The sequence below is a fragment of the Oculina patagonica genome, chromosome 1, assembly GCF_052425735.1.
Source record: "Oculina patagonica isolate OP01 chromosome 1, crgOcupat, whole genome shotgun sequence".
In the NCBI taxonomy this organism is placed as follows: domain Eukaryota; kingdom Metazoa; phylum Cnidaria; class Anthozoa; order Scleractinia; family Oculinidae; genus Oculina; species Oculina patagonica.
In genome coordinates this window covers 16,545,888-16,561,953 of record NC_135758.1, presented here as the reverse complement: position 1 = coordinate 16,561,953, position 16,066 = coordinate 16,545,888, and the positions used below count along the sequence as shown (strand labels likewise).

General features: G+C 38.0%; 3 protein-coding genes across 6 annotated transcripts in view; 1 reads left to right on the top strand and 2 right to left on the bottom strand.

The window, feature by feature from the left end:
* The window catches only part of LOC144659093 (ras GTPase-activating protein 1-like), a 31,462-nt gene extending 15,700 nt beyond the window's left edge, over window positions 1-15,762 (top strand). The window contains exons 8-25 of the mRNA XM_078519567.1: window positions 320-395; window positions 1,152-1,311; window positions 1,457-1,536; window positions 1,881-1,954; window positions 2,574-2,658; window positions 3,021-3,253; window positions 3,816-3,892; window positions 4,224-4,348; window positions 6,305-6,349; window positions 6,743-6,899; window positions 7,069-7,211; window positions 7,477-7,592; window positions 8,250-8,336; window positions 12,139-12,206; window positions 12,745-12,833; window positions 12,979-13,056; window positions 13,391-13,513; window positions 14,245-15,762. Coding sequence (XP_078375693.1) covers window positions 320-395; window positions 1,152-1,311; window positions 1,457-1,536; window positions 1,881-1,954; window positions 2,574-2,658; window positions 3,021-3,253; window positions 3,816-3,892; window positions 4,224-4,348; window positions 6,305-6,349; window positions 6,743-6,899; window positions 7,069-7,211; window positions 7,477-7,592; window positions 8,250-8,336; window positions 12,139-12,206; window positions 12,745-12,833; window positions 12,979-13,056; window positions 13,391-13,513; window positions 14,245-14,352 — 1,924 coding nt within the window. The 3' untranslated portion in view covers window positions 14,353-15,762. The remainder of the gene's footprint in view (window positions 1-319; window positions 396-1,151; window positions 1,312-1,456; window positions 1,537-1,880; window positions 1,955-2,573; window positions 2,659-3,020; window positions 3,254-3,815; window positions 3,893-4,223; window positions 4,349-6,304; window positions 6,350-6,742; window positions 6,900-7,068; window positions 7,212-7,476; window positions 7,593-8,249; window positions 8,337-12,138; window positions 12,207-12,744; window positions 12,834-12,978; window positions 13,057-13,390; window positions 13,514-14,244) is intronic.
* On the bottom strand, window positions 8,538-9,347 carry LOC144658972 (uncharacterized). Its single transcript, XM_078519498.1, has one exon. It carries the CDS (start codon window positions 9,333-9,335, stop codon window positions 9,009-9,011), a length of 327 nt encoding a protein of 108 aa, XP_078375624.1. The 5' UTR covers window positions 9,336-9,347; the 3' UTR covers window positions 8,538-9,008.
* LOC144658954 (lipopolysaccharide-induced tumor necrosis factor-alpha factor homolog) lies at window positions 10,144-11,124 on the bottom strand. Of its 4 annotated transcripts, none has more exons than XM_078519471.1 (2): window positions 10,863-11,124; window positions 10,144-10,820 (listed from the first exon to the last, which is right to left on the bottom strand). In XM_078519471.1, exons 1-2 carry the CDS (start codon window positions 11,122-11,124, stop codon window positions 10,441-10,443), a joined length of 642 nt encoding a protein of 213 aa, XP_078375597.1. In that variant the 3' UTR covers window positions 10,144-10,440. The 4 variants fall into 4 exon arrangements, with proteins under 4 accessions (XP_078375597.1, XP_078375615.1, XP_078375619.1 ...); XM_078519489.1 differs by having other exon boundaries at window positions 10,905-11,124; XM_078519493.1 differs by having other exon boundaries at window positions 10,947-11,124.
* Window positions 15,763-16,066: the final 304 nt, after the last annotated feature.

Here is a 16,066-nt window from a genome sequence, read left to right as displayed (position 1 = left end):
GTTATTGTCAGTTGTTACAGCAAATGGACAACGAACTAACAAAAAAGTTTTCCTTTTTTGTTTCTCGCTGTCGTTCTGTCTTATGACTACTGTGTTTTCAGGTTTAGTGAAGTTGTTCCATGTTGGGTTTTAAATTTCCCACAGTAGAAGATTATTGAATTTTTGTGGGTTTCATTTCGAAAGATACTTAAGCTTCAGGCCTTAGTCCCAGATATGACTGGCGGGCATATAAAGTTTCTTCTCGTGGGTAACTTCAATCCTAGGAAAGTCAGCCGTATTTTATGTTTCATGTTGTACTGTTGCTGTTTCTTTGTTTCAGTGTCGATGCTGTTGTAGCAAGGTACAAACACGAACATATCGTGGAGGGACTTTCTTTGAGAGAGCCAGTATCGAGGGTGAGTGTGTGGGGGGGGGGGGGGGATTCTTATTGTTGCTTAGCAACATCTCCGCTGATATCTGCGGGCTCAGTGAATTATTTGATTTGGACTGAACGCGTTTTCTATTTCTCCGACTGGGAATCATATCAGATACTTTTTAAAAAGTGTAAAATAAAGGTCTTCCAATGGATTGCCATCAGACATTGCCCTTGTTGTTATTGGAGATATTTTACGACAAGCCAAAAATGTGTCATGGGTTTCCTTTAGTTTTCAACAAGCTTTCTACTAAACAATTCATGAAGATATTATCAGTTATGTAAATGTTTTCTTGACTGTAGATATTTTTGTATTGGCTAACAACATCAAATACAACAAGGTAGAAAATGTCCTCTGCAAACTTTGTCAACCGAAAGTTTAGTGGCTCAACTCTGATTTCATCTAACTAACCGCCCCAAATACAGGACTTCTAATGCTTCTTGTTCTCTGCTAATCGTGCTGTAAAAATCTCCTATGAAAAACTCATTAAGAACAAAACAAAACAAAACAAAACAAAACGGACTGAACGTCTAACGGATTTTTGCAGAAACAAACTGGAACAACTATATAAATTCGAGAAGGTGGGAAGTACCGTGCAGTAATGAGCATAATTGAAATCGCAAGCTGCATCGTCAGCTTTCTGATTTATGATTTTACTGATCGCTGACATCTTGTGATACCGTGTCGAGGTAAGGTGGACAAGTGGAGTGCTAATTATTTCACCGTTTGTTTTTCCAGGCTCAGGAATGGGATCTTCCTCACAGGCCCATGACACCGAGCAGAGTACTGGATCAACAGAATGGCTCGTCATTCCTGTTCAACCGGTTTGGAGCCCCAGGGCCTGCTATTCTGAATAGAAGCCAACCTACTTTCAAGAGAGGCTTTTTAGTAAAGAAAGGTGCCTGGGATGTTGTTGTAGTTGTCTGAAAGTATTATGATCGACCAACTATTCACGTTTTACACGATTGCACAAGTTTTCTTTTTCCAGTTCAAGGTTATGCTTTCGTTGCGGTTTCACGTTGCTTTTTTTCCTTTCCTTCCAGGACATCGTAACAAGTGGAAAAGAATGTTCTTTGTTCTTGATGGGTTTGAGCAGCATTTATACTTCTTCGAAAGTGAAAAGGTAAGTTACATTTTTACTTCAAATTGAAATATATTTGTAGATAGAATAAGAAAAAACTTCATCAAGCTCAAAGTGCGTATCTTTCTTTGCAGGTCGGCTGTCAACAGGGCATTTTACAATTGCTTTTATTTGTTTGTAAAAGAGTCGGCAAATGAACAAGTGTCGTTACAATTTTTGATTTAGTCTTTGAGTCGTTTCCGCTTTCTGTTGTTCATTGAGAAGTATCATGAGCACTGCAGGTTTATCATGATTTGTTATGTTTTTTGTCACATTCAGTTGCTTAGCAACACTTTGACAGACATTACTTAGCCAAGCCTCTCTTAATCTCTTTTTCTTATCCTCAGAGAACTAAACCGAAAGGTATGATGGATCTTAGCTTCTCTATGGTTTACGAGGTCCATCAAAGTTTTTTCGGCAGGTAAGATGCTCAACAAGAGTACTTGCTTCTAATTTTAATTTTTTATTCCATGTTTTTTTCTAAGGTGTGTTCAAATCGGACTGGAAACTCTGCACAGTAAATTAAAAGTCAACTTTAGTTCTTGTTCTCTAACCGTGACTCTAACTTGATTGATTATACACACCTTTAATAATACTATTTTTATAATTACAGCAATATCTTTTAATTTTACAGCTATAAGAATTGTCACACACGTACTGGTCTACAGCTATTGTCAGTGAGAGTGTATATCATGGAGTAACGCATCGTAACGCAAAACCGTTTTTCTTCTGTGTGGAATAGTGACGTCTTTTCTAATATTAAGACACGGGAGAGATGCGAAATGTTCATTATTTTTCACATTTGGAGCAAAAGATAACGACGAAGAACTCGTTCTTTAAGTTGAAATAAATAAGATATTTCGCACTGTGACTCTAATTTCACCGGTTAATTTTTGATCAGTATTACTGTAAAAGTAACTTAATCACATTTTCCATGGTCTACACTCCTTTAGGTCATAAACTGAAATGACAGCATATTTTATTGATGAATTTACAAGTGAGGGATTTTTTTCCCTCTTTTTTTTCTTCTTCTCTTCAAGGCCAAACTGTTTTCAAGTCGTGGTACGAGCTTTCAATGAGTCCCGGATGTTCTACCTTTGTGCCGACACACAGGATCTCGCCAATGTAAGAAGTTTGTTAATTTGCCGCAAGTTCATTTCTATGCTAAATATTTCCGAAGAAGTTGAAGATCAGAAGGTCGAATGTTACGCTATGGTAGTCTCTGTAATTGGTTTTTAATTTGATTGGTCTTTTTTTTCGTGGCGGTAACTATCAGTAATGTGATAAAACATTTCTCTGGAGCTATTGGTCCGAAGGAATTTTTTAACGCACTTGCCCCACCGGGGGACATATTAGACTCAGGCCTTCACATGTCTGATATTTTATGCTTTTATCGTCAATTGTAACACAGTATTTAGATTTTTCATGTACTTTTTCCCTTGTGGGCCATATTGTAAAGACAGGATTAATTTTGTTCTGTATTTTAGGAATGGATGGAGGCCATCAAAAAGTTTTGTGGCAAACCAGTCAACACGAACCTTGGCGAGCGCGATGTAAAACAGCTCAGGAGTTTGGAAGTGATTGTTGTCGAGGCGCACAAACTGAGCTCCAACAAAGTTTCACATCCTTACTGCATGATTTCCTTGAATGAAGTCAAAACTTGCCGAACGAAGACGCAGGAAGGATCCTCGCCCATTTGGAACGAGGAGTTTAAATTCAAGTAAGAGACTAGTGCAGCTTTGAATAGAAATTGAAATTAAGTTCGGCAGCGTTTGTCGCGCGTCCGTGGAATTATTTGGAATAGTAATAAGATTCATTCAGTTTCGGTTTATTTGGTGTAGACAGTTAATAGAAATTCTAATAAAATAAAGCTGGCCATTCGTGAAACTACCTGGCTATAGAGAGTGAATTGACTAAATTGGGTATTACGCACGAATACCTAGTCAATATGTGCGTGTTCAAATTTGTCAGAGTGCAATGCCTTGTTATTCTCATTTTGTCGTTCGTTTTCAGTTCCATCTAATCGATTGTTTCATTATACTCTATCGAAATTTTTTTACTTTTCGTTAGAAACAAAAGTATTCGTATGCAGAACTTACTGATCTAAGTAATTAGTTTGCTTTGCCTAATTAATACTGCTAATTAGGTTATGTAAGGCCTGACGCCGCCCGCATTAATTACTTTTTTGTTTTACGTTTTACCGACTTCAAAATACAGCAAAATATAACGTTCAGATGTACAGGGATACCAGCGTGTAATAAGTTGAATATTTTATCTTGTAGTGATCTGCCCTCCGATGTATCATATTACTCAATTGATCTTTACAACCGCAACAAACGCTCCAAAGATGTTCTAGTTGGTATGTGTAAATGTATATTTGTATGTCAACCAGTTCGACTTTCTGTCGATAATTCATGAATGTTCTTTAGTTTTTATTCTTAGCTGAGTGTGTGATTGTTGTTTAATAAAAGGACCAATGAAGGAGACTCAAAGAAAAAAAAAATGGAAAAAGATATCAAAAAAGAAGTTTAAACCCTTTTCTTGTAAGCACACTCGTTTTCAAATTGAAAGATTGGTTGTAAAAGCAAGCAACTTGCTTTCTCTGACGAAGGCCTAACACTCGTTAACGTCAGCTGGTTAAATCTAAAAGGTATTTACATCTCAAACAAACTGTTGTTTTATCTTAACAGGAAATGCAATGGTTCCATTAAACCGTTTACCAAAAGGAAATGTTTTAGATGAGTGGTATCCAGTTCTTCCTCCCTCTCACGCCAAAATGGAGGTCGGTAGCATTCGCGTCAGAAGTAAATTCACGGTAAGAAGACAAATGACAGCTACACTTAACAAGTAAATGTGTGGCATCCTAATATAAGTCTCTCTACAAAATGACCTGAAGTGAATTAGAAATGAAAGTTTTGGGAAATTATTAACTGCGCTGCGCAGTTCTTGCTCTGCACGGGGTTTATTATTATTATTATTATTTTTTTTTTTAGTTTTGTCGGTGACCAGACGCAGACCTCCACTCGGTCGAGGTTATGTCACGCGATGTTTAGAAGCTATAAATCAGTAACAAATGGAAACAAATGGTTATTCTTTGTCTTTACAAAGAATGTTTAGTGTGAAATATTCGAATTTGAAGCCTTTGACTCATGAAAAATACTAAATTTCCACGCTTTCAAAGAGAAATGTAATTCAGCGGGCCAGAATCTGTGAATAGATACCATTACGTTGGTGGAAAAGAATGTGCTGACATGACAAGTTTCACTTTCTATCGGCTAGACCTCGAGTCACGTAATTTTTCAAAGCTATTAATCAGCTACCTTTCAAATCTTTGCGAATCCTTTGGTCTTTACTAAACAAATTTATTGCAAAGTATTTCCCTATTTTATGTTATTGAAAGGATTTTAAAGATATGAAGAAAAATTCCCTTCACAAACATGCCCTGACTTGTACCGCTTACGTCATTTGGTAGGCTTGGGGAATACCCTCTGTGCTAAAAACGGCTTCAGCGTCCACGCGTGGGAATTCGGCCAGAATTTGCATAAAAGAAAAATAATTAATCGCGTCTGGAACTAGTCAACCATGAAATGTCACACAAGGTGTCTTTTTTTATCATCATGTTTGTCACTCGCTACATTTTAACAACCGCCTATTGTAATACAGAAAGAGGGGCAACAAGCCGGAAGGCGAGATCTGGCCAAGTAAGAAAATTCAATTTTTTTGATTGGCTGTTTCAAAGCATGGCTGTCACAGCGCTAAAATTTGAACGTGCGATGCGGCCCCAAGGGAATTCAATGTCTGTTTTTTATGCAAATTATAGATCATGCACGCAATCATAATATATTCGTTTTTGAGACGTTTCGTTGTTTACAGTCGGCCTCAAAAGACAAGAAGATTTCGTTTTAGTTGTTTGTAGCATTATAAAGCTATTTCTGACGAATAACGATGTTTAAAAACAGAGAATCCGCCGTAAGAATATTTATGTTTGATTACGTGACCGGATCTAATTTGCATAAAATCTAGACTTGTCTCGCCGCCAAATGAACAATTTTTTTTAAATCAAATAAATATTTTTACCCGACCTAAAGCTTTCATGATTGCCTTCTGCTTAATTCTTTAGTAAAATACTCTGCTAGATATTATTCCAGGAAAGACGAGAATGGTAAAGCATTCGTTATTCATTTGGTTGAGGATTGCATATTTATTTGATTGCCATTTTCTTAGAATTGTCTAGGGCATGCGCAATTGACTCGCCTGCCACATTCCTGACAGGCAATCACGTGGTGCAAATCGGATTTGACCAGATCTCGCCTTCTGCTTCGCCCACGAGATCTGGGAACGAGATTATTCTGTGCAAAGAGAGAATACTATCGAAATTCTCACGGATACTTACGTTCCTGGCGTGAAGCCAGACGCCAGACGTAATGAAATCAATATTCGGGGTTTGTTTCGAAAGCGGGTGTTTTTTTTAGGGCGACCATAATTTGTTTGAGGCGGGTTAGGGTAAGGGGGGGGGGGGGGTCAACTTTTATGGCAAAGGCTTTTTTCCACTGTCAGGATGTGGAATTATTTATTTATTTATTTATTTATTTTATTTTTTCCCCATTTCACTTCAAGTTGTTCAATATTTTTTAGTTATCTTTTTTTCACTCCCCCGCCATGGCTCCCTTAGGGTGGTCACGTGACCAGCGCAGTTTTAAGCTCTAAGAGCTTCTTGTTTTGTATCCAAAAGTCTTTTGACAAGAATACGAATTTCTATTATGTTTTGCAGCACGAAATCATTATGCCTGTTGAAGAATATAGTTCGCTAAAAGAGGTACGTATTGAGTTCAAGTGAAGCTAGGGAAACGTTACTGAGAACTTGTTGCATGTTTTCAGCAGCCGAATGACACTTATTACAAAGTAAAATGTGATGTAGAGATCTAGAATCAGGTGGACTTGAGCAAAACCACAAAGCTATTGTGCCAAGAGTAAACATTTTGGTAAAAATGAGCAATTTACACCGCTTAAAGATCGCGAATAGATGTTTTCAATTGTGTTTTTGTTTTTTTAAACTCATCAGCCTGCTCTGGTCGCTTACTCTCGAGTAACCAACCAGAGGAGACGACTGTTTTGAACGAGAGTACAAAATTAAATAGCTGGACTGAGATGGTTTTACGTTATGTTGACTTTGAAATGGTTATTGTTAATGTTGTACAATTTCTTATAGATTATTTTGGACAAAGATTTACAAGCTGTAAAGAGCCTGGGTCAAGTGTGCAAGGATCGAGTAACCCTGGCATCAACTCTGCTAAAAATCTTTCGTCATGAAAGAGAAGAAATTTTCCTTCTAAAAACCATGAACTCGTTAGAAATAGAGAAGCAAGGTATATGGGTTATAATGTTTTTGTCGAATAAAAATGTCAAAGCGGAACATAACCGTTTTGTTACCTTTATTGTAACAATCGTGGAGTCTTGATGTGGCTTTTATACGTCCATTTCGCTGTTGACTTTTGCAGTTTGTTAACACCGCTCTTGTGTCTATCTTGATTGCAGAAGAAGTATCCACGTTGTTTCGAGGAACTTCACTTACCACTACCCTTATGGACCAGTATATGAAAATGGTCGCCATTCCCTATCTACAGAAATCTATCGGTGATGTCGTCGCAAAAATTCTGGATTGTAAACAGTCTTGTGAGGTATGATGCCTGGCTGTTTTTAGTACTCTTTTATAACACTATGCCGTGAATACAAGATGTTTTGTGTTTATTTTATCACTAGTGAAAAAGGCGGGGAAAGACAACTTCTTGTTTATATTCCGCATTAGTACATTTTGCACGAGTTACTTGCTAAAGAATTTTCAAACCCAAACCAGATCTCTCCACTCTGTCCTGAGTGTTAACTTTTTTGTTTGAAGAACACGGTTTTAGTATCTCTTTCTCTGCAATTGTTATTTCCTTGCAGTTAAATCCAGCTAAGCTAGAGAAGGGTGCAGACACTGTAGTGAACCTTAAACAGCTGCTAGAGTTCTTATTTGAAGGAGTTGATGCTATTGTTAACTCTCCTGACAACTGTCCAAGGTAAAGCAAATGCCTTCTAACGTAATGACGCTGCCCTACCCGTCTGTTCAGTGTTCTTTCCACGTTACAGATATTTCACTTGTTGCAAGTCATGTTGCCTGTATTTTTGGCTTTTGGAAGTGAATAGGCTTTACTGGCGCAAGCGAGTGAAAAGTCGTCCTCGTTGACACAGCGACAAAATTTCTTTTTGACTGTTACCAGTACTGATTGATCCGTGCTTCCTTTCGTAGCGGCCTATCCTGTTTTGCACTTTTGTGCCATTGGCAGCAATTTCTTGAAACTTGTGTATTGCATGCAGGACATAGCCTTGACTGCGATATATTTCTTGTATTGTTAGTTCTCAGCCGTGAATTTGAAGTGGTTAATGGTTTTTCGTTATATATCCTGTTCACCTTAGTTCGTGACAGTGATATTGTAAAAAGAATTGATTGTTGACATCTTTTGATGTTGGATGTCTCAGTCAAAGTCAATGCAAAAGTCACAAAATGCAGTTGATCTAAGTGGGTAATTTCTTATTTATTTATTTATTTATTTATTTATTTATTTATGTACATTTTAATACAACGTTAGCTAAGCTTGTCTTTTGCGATTATATCTATCCGTAACCTTTACATATCAATTTGTAGTATTACTCAATAACCGTTCTAATCGTTGCAGAACATTACGTTATCTATTTTGCTGTCTGCAGCAAAATGTAAAAGATAGATGGTCGGACAATGAAATAGTTAAAAGCCGCGTTGTCAGGTGAGTATTAGGATTCTTTTATCGGTGATTAGTTAATATAACAGCGAAATACAGGAGTAGTAAAACTGCCACTATAATACATTTTGCTGCCAGTAACTAACGATACCCGCAAACTGAACCACTATACGGGACGAATTACTTTCCAATATAGCATAGTGCTAATAGCTAAACACTGCACAAACTATAGAAAATATTGTTCATCGTAAAAATGTTTATCCCTTATTTAAACTATAAACTCAAGTAATCGACATGAAGTAAATTATCTGACCTTCCGTGGTTTTTTAATCTACTCGGTAAAAACACACCATGCGTACGGAGATACGAATATCACTACGCTGCATACAGACAGGTTGCGTAGTGCTTTGCACGTCTTTCATCTCCATTGATGTTTGGTATGCCCACAACTGATATGCTAAGTGTATTGACGAGAATATAGTTTCTGTTCTCGCATCACATCTACAGTTCTAAAATTCAAAATTTGTGACCGATCACGATCGTTTTTCACTAACATGAGCTCTCGTAAACCCCAATTTCCTTCTTGCAATTTGGACAAGAATGAATGACGTTAAGATAATTTTTGTTGCAAAGGGCACAAGTACGCCAACATAACAGGCAACAAAGGCACGCTACGATACCTGGTAAGTAACGTATATCGGTCTCAATAACGACTCGTCAAAAAGGACAAACGGTGGTGACAGACGCCCATCCATCCATCAGACAGGCTGTGTTCATAATACTGGGCTGCTGCTGTCGATTGGTGATTGTCGTAGATAATTGCGGCTGCGTGTTACGTTGTGGTCGATCGTGTCCGACCTGTTCGGGTGGATAACTTGCTTGTTCAGGTGGATAACTTGCTTGTTGAGGTGGATAACTTGCTTGTTCAGGTGGATATCCAGTTAGTCGAGGTTGTGTTTGTAGTGGGTAGCTGTCTTGTTGTAGCAGTTGATAATCAGCTTGTTCCTTTTGGAGGGTTGTGTATGGTGGTGGTTTAGCTGCCATGTTGATCTTTGATGAACGTTTCCTTGTCTGCTGTAAAAATGTATAAAAATATTTTGCTGACGTATATACAGAAAAATCAAGCTTGAAGCATTAGAAAGAGAAGCAGCTGCAATTTAACTGCAAGCCTTGATTCAAACCTTAACAAAGCCAGTTGCTTGAGACTTCACGCTACACTGATAAGGTTAGCAATTTGAATATCTGCTGATAATGACGTGTTGTTTACTGTGGTGAGATATTATGGATTCGATGCCGTCGTCATTTATTCCACTGTAATAAGTATAAGTCCATGTTTTATAACAACGGACGATATTGAGTGTATTCAGGCCAGCAGGTTTTTAAACCTCCAAAAGTTCTCGATTTCAGTTTTAAATAATAACTAAAAAAAATGCGCGCTCTGCCGGTTTTGCTAAAAGCAAAAACTGCATACAAACAACAGGAGAGTGTGTAAGTGTTTAACTCGACAAAACATCCTCGCTAAGACCGCAAAGCAAAATAGAACAGGGCAGTTAGAAAGGACAAGTATAACATATAAACGAAAGAGAGAAATATTATTTCTGGCGTTCTATTATTAGAAAGAAAACAGGCATCTCTGACATCTCTGGATTCAAAGCGGTGTAGTTGTGGTTTAATGGGTTTGCCTAAGTCACTGACACGATGGGTTGTCAACTTGCCTCTCGCAGTAAAGAGGGGAATGAATGATTGATCATTAACATTTAGTGTTCAGTCAGCCACGTGCAAACAAAAGTAACCATTACTTGGTGAATATTCTACAACAGGTAAGCTCAAGGTCAAGGACTCGGCAAACATGTTCTGTAAGGAAGTCTTTAATTGACTTGTTACACGTTCGTTCATTACAGAATATTTCTAGTCGCAAATGAAGAGGAAAGGCAGTCAGTAACGTGAACTAACTATCTTGTCTCGACTCGTTTTCGTTATTGATATTTTGTAAATCAGTCTAAGAAATGTAAGCTGCATTAAATTATAGCCTCTGTTACTTGTGTTGCTATCCCTTCTTGCCTAATTTTAGCTTAAGTGAATGGTTACAGGTGTATCTTTCGATGACTCGATCGTTGCTTGAAGTTGGTTTTTCCTCACTGTTTCTCTCCTATAGTTCTTGTTGGTAAACACCGATTTTATTCCTGCAAAGCGGGCAAGCATGCACGACATCCAGACACTCATCCATGCAAAATGGAAATAGGCAGCAGCCAGCGTTACACCCAATACAAGCCAAAAGAACACAGCACACACATGTTTTGAAACCCGGTACCTTATGTGTGGTGCTGACAACCGTAACACGGCAATGCGGGCAAACCGCCCTGACGGGAGACTCGCCGAACGTCACATTTACAGTATTATCCAAGCTGGGCTGCTGGTCTATGATGTCTGTCGCTGTTGCCTGTCGCTGAGGCGGAGGCTGTGGATAACCTTGTTGAGGAGGGTAGCCTGCTTGTTGAGGCGGGTAACCTGCTTGTTGAGGAGGGTAACCTGCTTGCTGAGAAGGGTAACCTGCTTGCTTAGGTGGATAACTTGCTTGTTGAGGTGGATAACTTCCTTGTTGAGGTGGATAACTTCCTTGTTGAGGTGGATAACTTGCTTGTTGAGGAGGGTAACCTGCTTGTTGAGGTGGATAACTTCCTTGTTGAGGTGGATAACTTGCTTGTGGTGGTTGATAAGCTGCTTGTTGAGGCTGCTTATCTCGTGTTTGTAGTGGGTAGCTGTCTTGTTGCAGGTGTGGATAATCAGCTTGTTCCTCTTGGAGGGTTGTGTATTCTTGTTGTTTGGCCGCCATGTTGGATCGTTGATGAACGATTCCTTGACTTCTGTGGAATGTGCTGTTACCTACAAAGGTATTTTGCAGACAGGTGAATAGGGAAAATCACGCAAGCTTCCAATTGTGGAAATAGAAGCAGCTGCAATTTACCTGCAAGCCTTTGTGATCCTTAGAGCTTGATTCAATCCTTTGCTAAAGCCAGCTGCTCGAGAATTCACGCTCCACTGATGACTACTAATTTGAATATCTGCTTGATCGTAAGCACGTGTAGATTCCGAGACAGTTGCTAAGGAAGTTGGAAAATCATTGAAGTGAATCGTGTGATAAAAATTATTCTCTAATCTCCTAATTATCCTCTGACAAGGTGTATTTAGAAAACTTTCCATGTTGAAAACGAAATAAAGTAGGAAAAGCGAGTGTATTCAGCTGTTTTTCTTGCTCTCAAAAGTGTACGCTTTTTCAAAAGTTGTGTTTTATATTAACTTCATAGAAACATGCGAAAACTTTTATGGGTTATTTTAACTCTATTAAGGATATTTTCTAATAAGAAAAAATAACATTCTTATACAATTAAAAACTTCACATTTATAAAAGGCAAGAGGATTATAATGAAACCGAACCGAAGCCATGGCCCCTAAAAACATCTTCGGGTGAGGGGCGGGAAGGCTAAAATTGGAGGAATTCCAACACGTGATTATTAAAAGGATAAGCATTACCTTAATTATACGTAATTATCTTAAGATTGGAAATACATAGTCAATTTTGCTTCGAACAATACGAATGCGACAAACTTTCTCAAAACCTAAAATTACAGACTATGAGAGTTCGTCTTTTCCTTTAGTTCGTCGCGCGAAAGCGAAAAACAAAGGGAAAAAAGAGAGACTCCACAGTTTTCGCACGGCCATGTTTTTTCTTTCGTTTTTTTTCCTTCTCGCGCTACGAACTAAGGGAAAACAGGGACTGCTCTTAATCTACTGAAATAATGTTTCAATTATTCAACTCGCGGTTCATTGCCTTCTTTTTATGTTTCAGTGGTTTCCTTTTTCTGCGGTTAATTTGTCCAGCGATAATGAATCCAAAAACATGCAACATGATGTCAGGTAAGTTTATACGTTTTCTTTTTTGTCATCCTCGCGTTCTGTCGGTATACCTTTATTTGTAGAACCTGTTATTCTTAAAACGTGATCGATTCTTCATGCCTCCAACTGGTTTCTTACCTTTTGTCTGAGATTGCTTGACTAACCTGACTAGTTTTGCTCCCTGCCACTGTTGACTGTCCCTTTAATAGTTTATCTTCATTCCCGTGAAGGTTGTATGAAGGATGTCGCAGTTATCAAGCCTGGGATATTTCGATGTTCAGTTTTTAGAATAACCTAACAACCCCTCTCTCGTGCCTTGCACGTTTTGAGTCAAATAGTGAATTGCACGGCTTGTTTCCAATTGAACAAACGACTTTTCCGACAAACAAGTGGACATTGTAGGGGTACGGATAAATTACCCCCGGAGGGCGCACTTGTACCTCGGAGAAGGTGCTAGATTACCGGGTGGAGCAAAGTTATTGTTAACATGTATAAAAATCACGGTATCGGGAATCGGGTTATCGTTAATTGATTGTTGATGCATGTATTTTCTTATTAGAATCTCCGTCCTCATGTGCCGCCCGAACTCTCACACTTGTGGCCAAGTGCCTTCAAAACCTGGCAAACTTAGTTGAATTTGGAGCCAAGGTACGTAACAACTCTCAGTTTCTGTATTTTGTTCCCAGAGTTTGTTTCGCCTTTCTTCAATCGTTAAAGCGCCATGGACTTGATGATTTTTGCGCTATATAAATGCGTAAATATTAATGGATTGTCTTTGTCTCGTTTGTAACAGGAATCATTTATGACTCCAGTAAATCCATTCATTTTAAAGAACAAAGAAAAAATGATATCGTTTTTGGATGAGTTGTCGGTAAGTCAAAGTTCGTTACTTTATTACTTATTTGAGATGTACAAACACACGGGGCGTGTGTAATAGGAGGAGTCTGTATAATAGCCACAGTTTACTGTAAGTATTGCGTGGAGGAAGAGAGAGCACCACCGCGAGCAAGTTTTTAGACGGATCGTGTTGTGAAAAAAATTTATGTCACTCGCGTTATCGAGATGCTCACAAAGCGCAATGTCGGCTGCACTGCCTGTATTGGTAACATTTTTCACCACTGACAGAACTGAGTCTAGTTCTTCTATTGTCCACTTCATGTTTCTGTCCCAAACAGTCCTGTTCATATCAGGGTTTTATTTTCCAGAACGTGACGCAAATCCCGCCAAGCACCGAACAAGTGTCGTCAGATCCGTCACGTGATCTTGCCGCTCTTCACGATATTTGTTGGGTGTACAAGTCAGAGCTTCAACAGCTGAGCCAGTCACAGGTTACTCCGTACTGTTGTCCTTAGATATAATAGGAAAATTCATTACCCAACGAAGAAATTCCACGTAAAAATTTCAAAGTGAAATTTAACGTAGATTTTCTCGTCGGGCGAGAATTTTTTGTTTAATCGTATAGCCGTCTCGCTTAACAAAATTGTCTTTGTAACAATCTCAATACGCTCTTGCACTTGAAGGCGAAAGCGGCTTCTTCAATCTAAAAAAAGCTCCTGAAAAAACTGTTTTATGGCACATGTAATATTGATAATTAATTCTAAAGCACAAAAAAGAGAATATCATATTTCAATTTATGATTACCAAAAGTAAAAGTGCTCAAGTCCCAATGCCACGCTTGACATCGATATCCAATCAGAATTCGACGATTCTTCTGGGCTATGCGATTCGTCTCCGTATATTTCTGACAGTACTTAAGGGAATTTGAAATAGACAAAGGCAATTTCCCGTTGTTGATCATTTCCTGTATTCTTATGACCTACACGCCTGACTTTGTCTTGTTCTTCGTGGAGAAGTTACCTTAAAACCATTATGGCGACATTCGCGACTATGGTCTTGTCAAGTTATTTTGTTACTTAAAGGGCTAGCAAGTACTTTATATTTTAAATGTTTCTCTTATTAAAAGTCTGATTTTGTGTAGGGGGTAGCGCATGCACTTAAAGCTAAGCAAATTCATCTACAAGCAGCCATTAATGTGAATTTTTAATGTTGTTCATTTCAGCCGGGGCTGAAAAAACTCGTCGCTGCTTCAGAAACTTTACGGCAGCGAGAACAACAGTTTCTTCAAGAAAACTGCAGCTTAACAAACAGAACAGAGAAACTGGTGTGAATTGACATCACCTCACCCGCAACAGCGAAACGGCAACCAAAGTATGATGAACTTTGATGAGCTCTCGGCCAATCAGTGATAAACAAGAAAAATGGCAAGCCAATCAGCAGTCAACTCAATTTGCTCACGTGACTTCCGTTTGCTATCAGTACTGCATGTGATTGGTTAACAGCTAACATGTCAAGTTTTAACTAGTAAGATGCAAAGCCAATGCAGTAAAATGGTTTCTTTCCAGCTGATGCCTATCTTGCACCTTTTCGTTTGCAACAAGAATAATGTTAGATTTTTGAAGATGTTTATTTTTATATTTATTAATAGCTTTTTAAGGTGAATTGTTGATTGTATTTTTTAATTTATCGTTGGCAAATTCCGTATGATTTATTTTGAAAGCTTAGACAACAGTAACAATATGCATGAATACTAAAACAAACAGGCAGTCTTGCCCAAGCCGTGCAATACTTCATGACAGGTGAATAATGTGTCCGTACTAAAATCTTTTATCAGGCATTCCGATAAAACTATTTCAGCCTCCTAACTGTTGTGAACACTTGAGCTTAAGAACTCGTTTAACGACACAAGTGAATATCGATTTTCTCTTACTTCGTTTCTGCTTTCTGACAAAGCTGTGTGTATCAAAGAAATCAAGTGTTTGCTGTTTGAAAGTGTTTTAGCCCAGAAAAAAAATTTAATGTCGGTCTGTTCGTTTTCCGTAGACGGTAGCTTTGACAGAGTGATCTTCAATTAAGTTTCTTGGTCTTGTTTTGCCATTTGTTCGATACAAATGTATGGTTTTTCTGTGTGTATTGATTATGTCACTTGAGAAACCCGCGTAACTAAACCAAACCATAGCGCAAGTTGAGGATATGCTTACGAGTTATCTGGGCATGTTCACATCATGTTTCAAAACGGCTTTTAGTAAAGCAACACTGATAAGCTGGTGTTACAGTTTTTTAAGCTGGCTTAAAATTTTGCATGTCCTCACCTTCTCTGCTGCAAATCGGTAGCTAAGTGTAGAATTTTAGAAGTTTATTTGTTTCTTGAAAGTAGTTAATTTACTGGAAAATTACTTGTACATAAGAGAAATAATTATAAAGTAGACAAATTTGCCGGGCGAGTTTGAAAACTGAATTAACAGAACAAATGCCACGGAAATACCTTGATCACTGCAATGCTTACAAATGTTTTAAATTCGATCTCTTTCCCCTATCACTTTATCAACCGAGTCTACTGTATTTCTAGTATATGTGAAATCAAGAAGCAATTGTAGATACAACCACAAAAGTATATGAAGGTGGAAAACCCCAGCAGTTCCACCCTATTAATATAGAACAAAATTTCCCTTGATCACCAAATTAAGAAAAGTTGTTATAAAAATAGTATTTTGTAATAAATAAAATGTTTATTATTTGATCTATCGAGTGGTTCTGTTTCGCTATCATGATTAGTTACAATAATTATTTTTTAACCGCTTTCAGTGGTCATCCCTATCAAACCGACTTTTCTTCTTGCTCCATTTTAATCTCTACTAAGAAAATACCATATTTACAATTTTTAGAAGTATTTCGTATTCCCGCTTTGCGTGATATATTTTCTAATACGTTCTTATTTATCCATTAAGTATTCTTTTGTTGGCTATTTTTTCGAAAAAAAAAGCAAAGAAAATAATACATGATTTGAAATTTTGCTTGTTTTCTGGTTTTGAAAACGCTAAAAG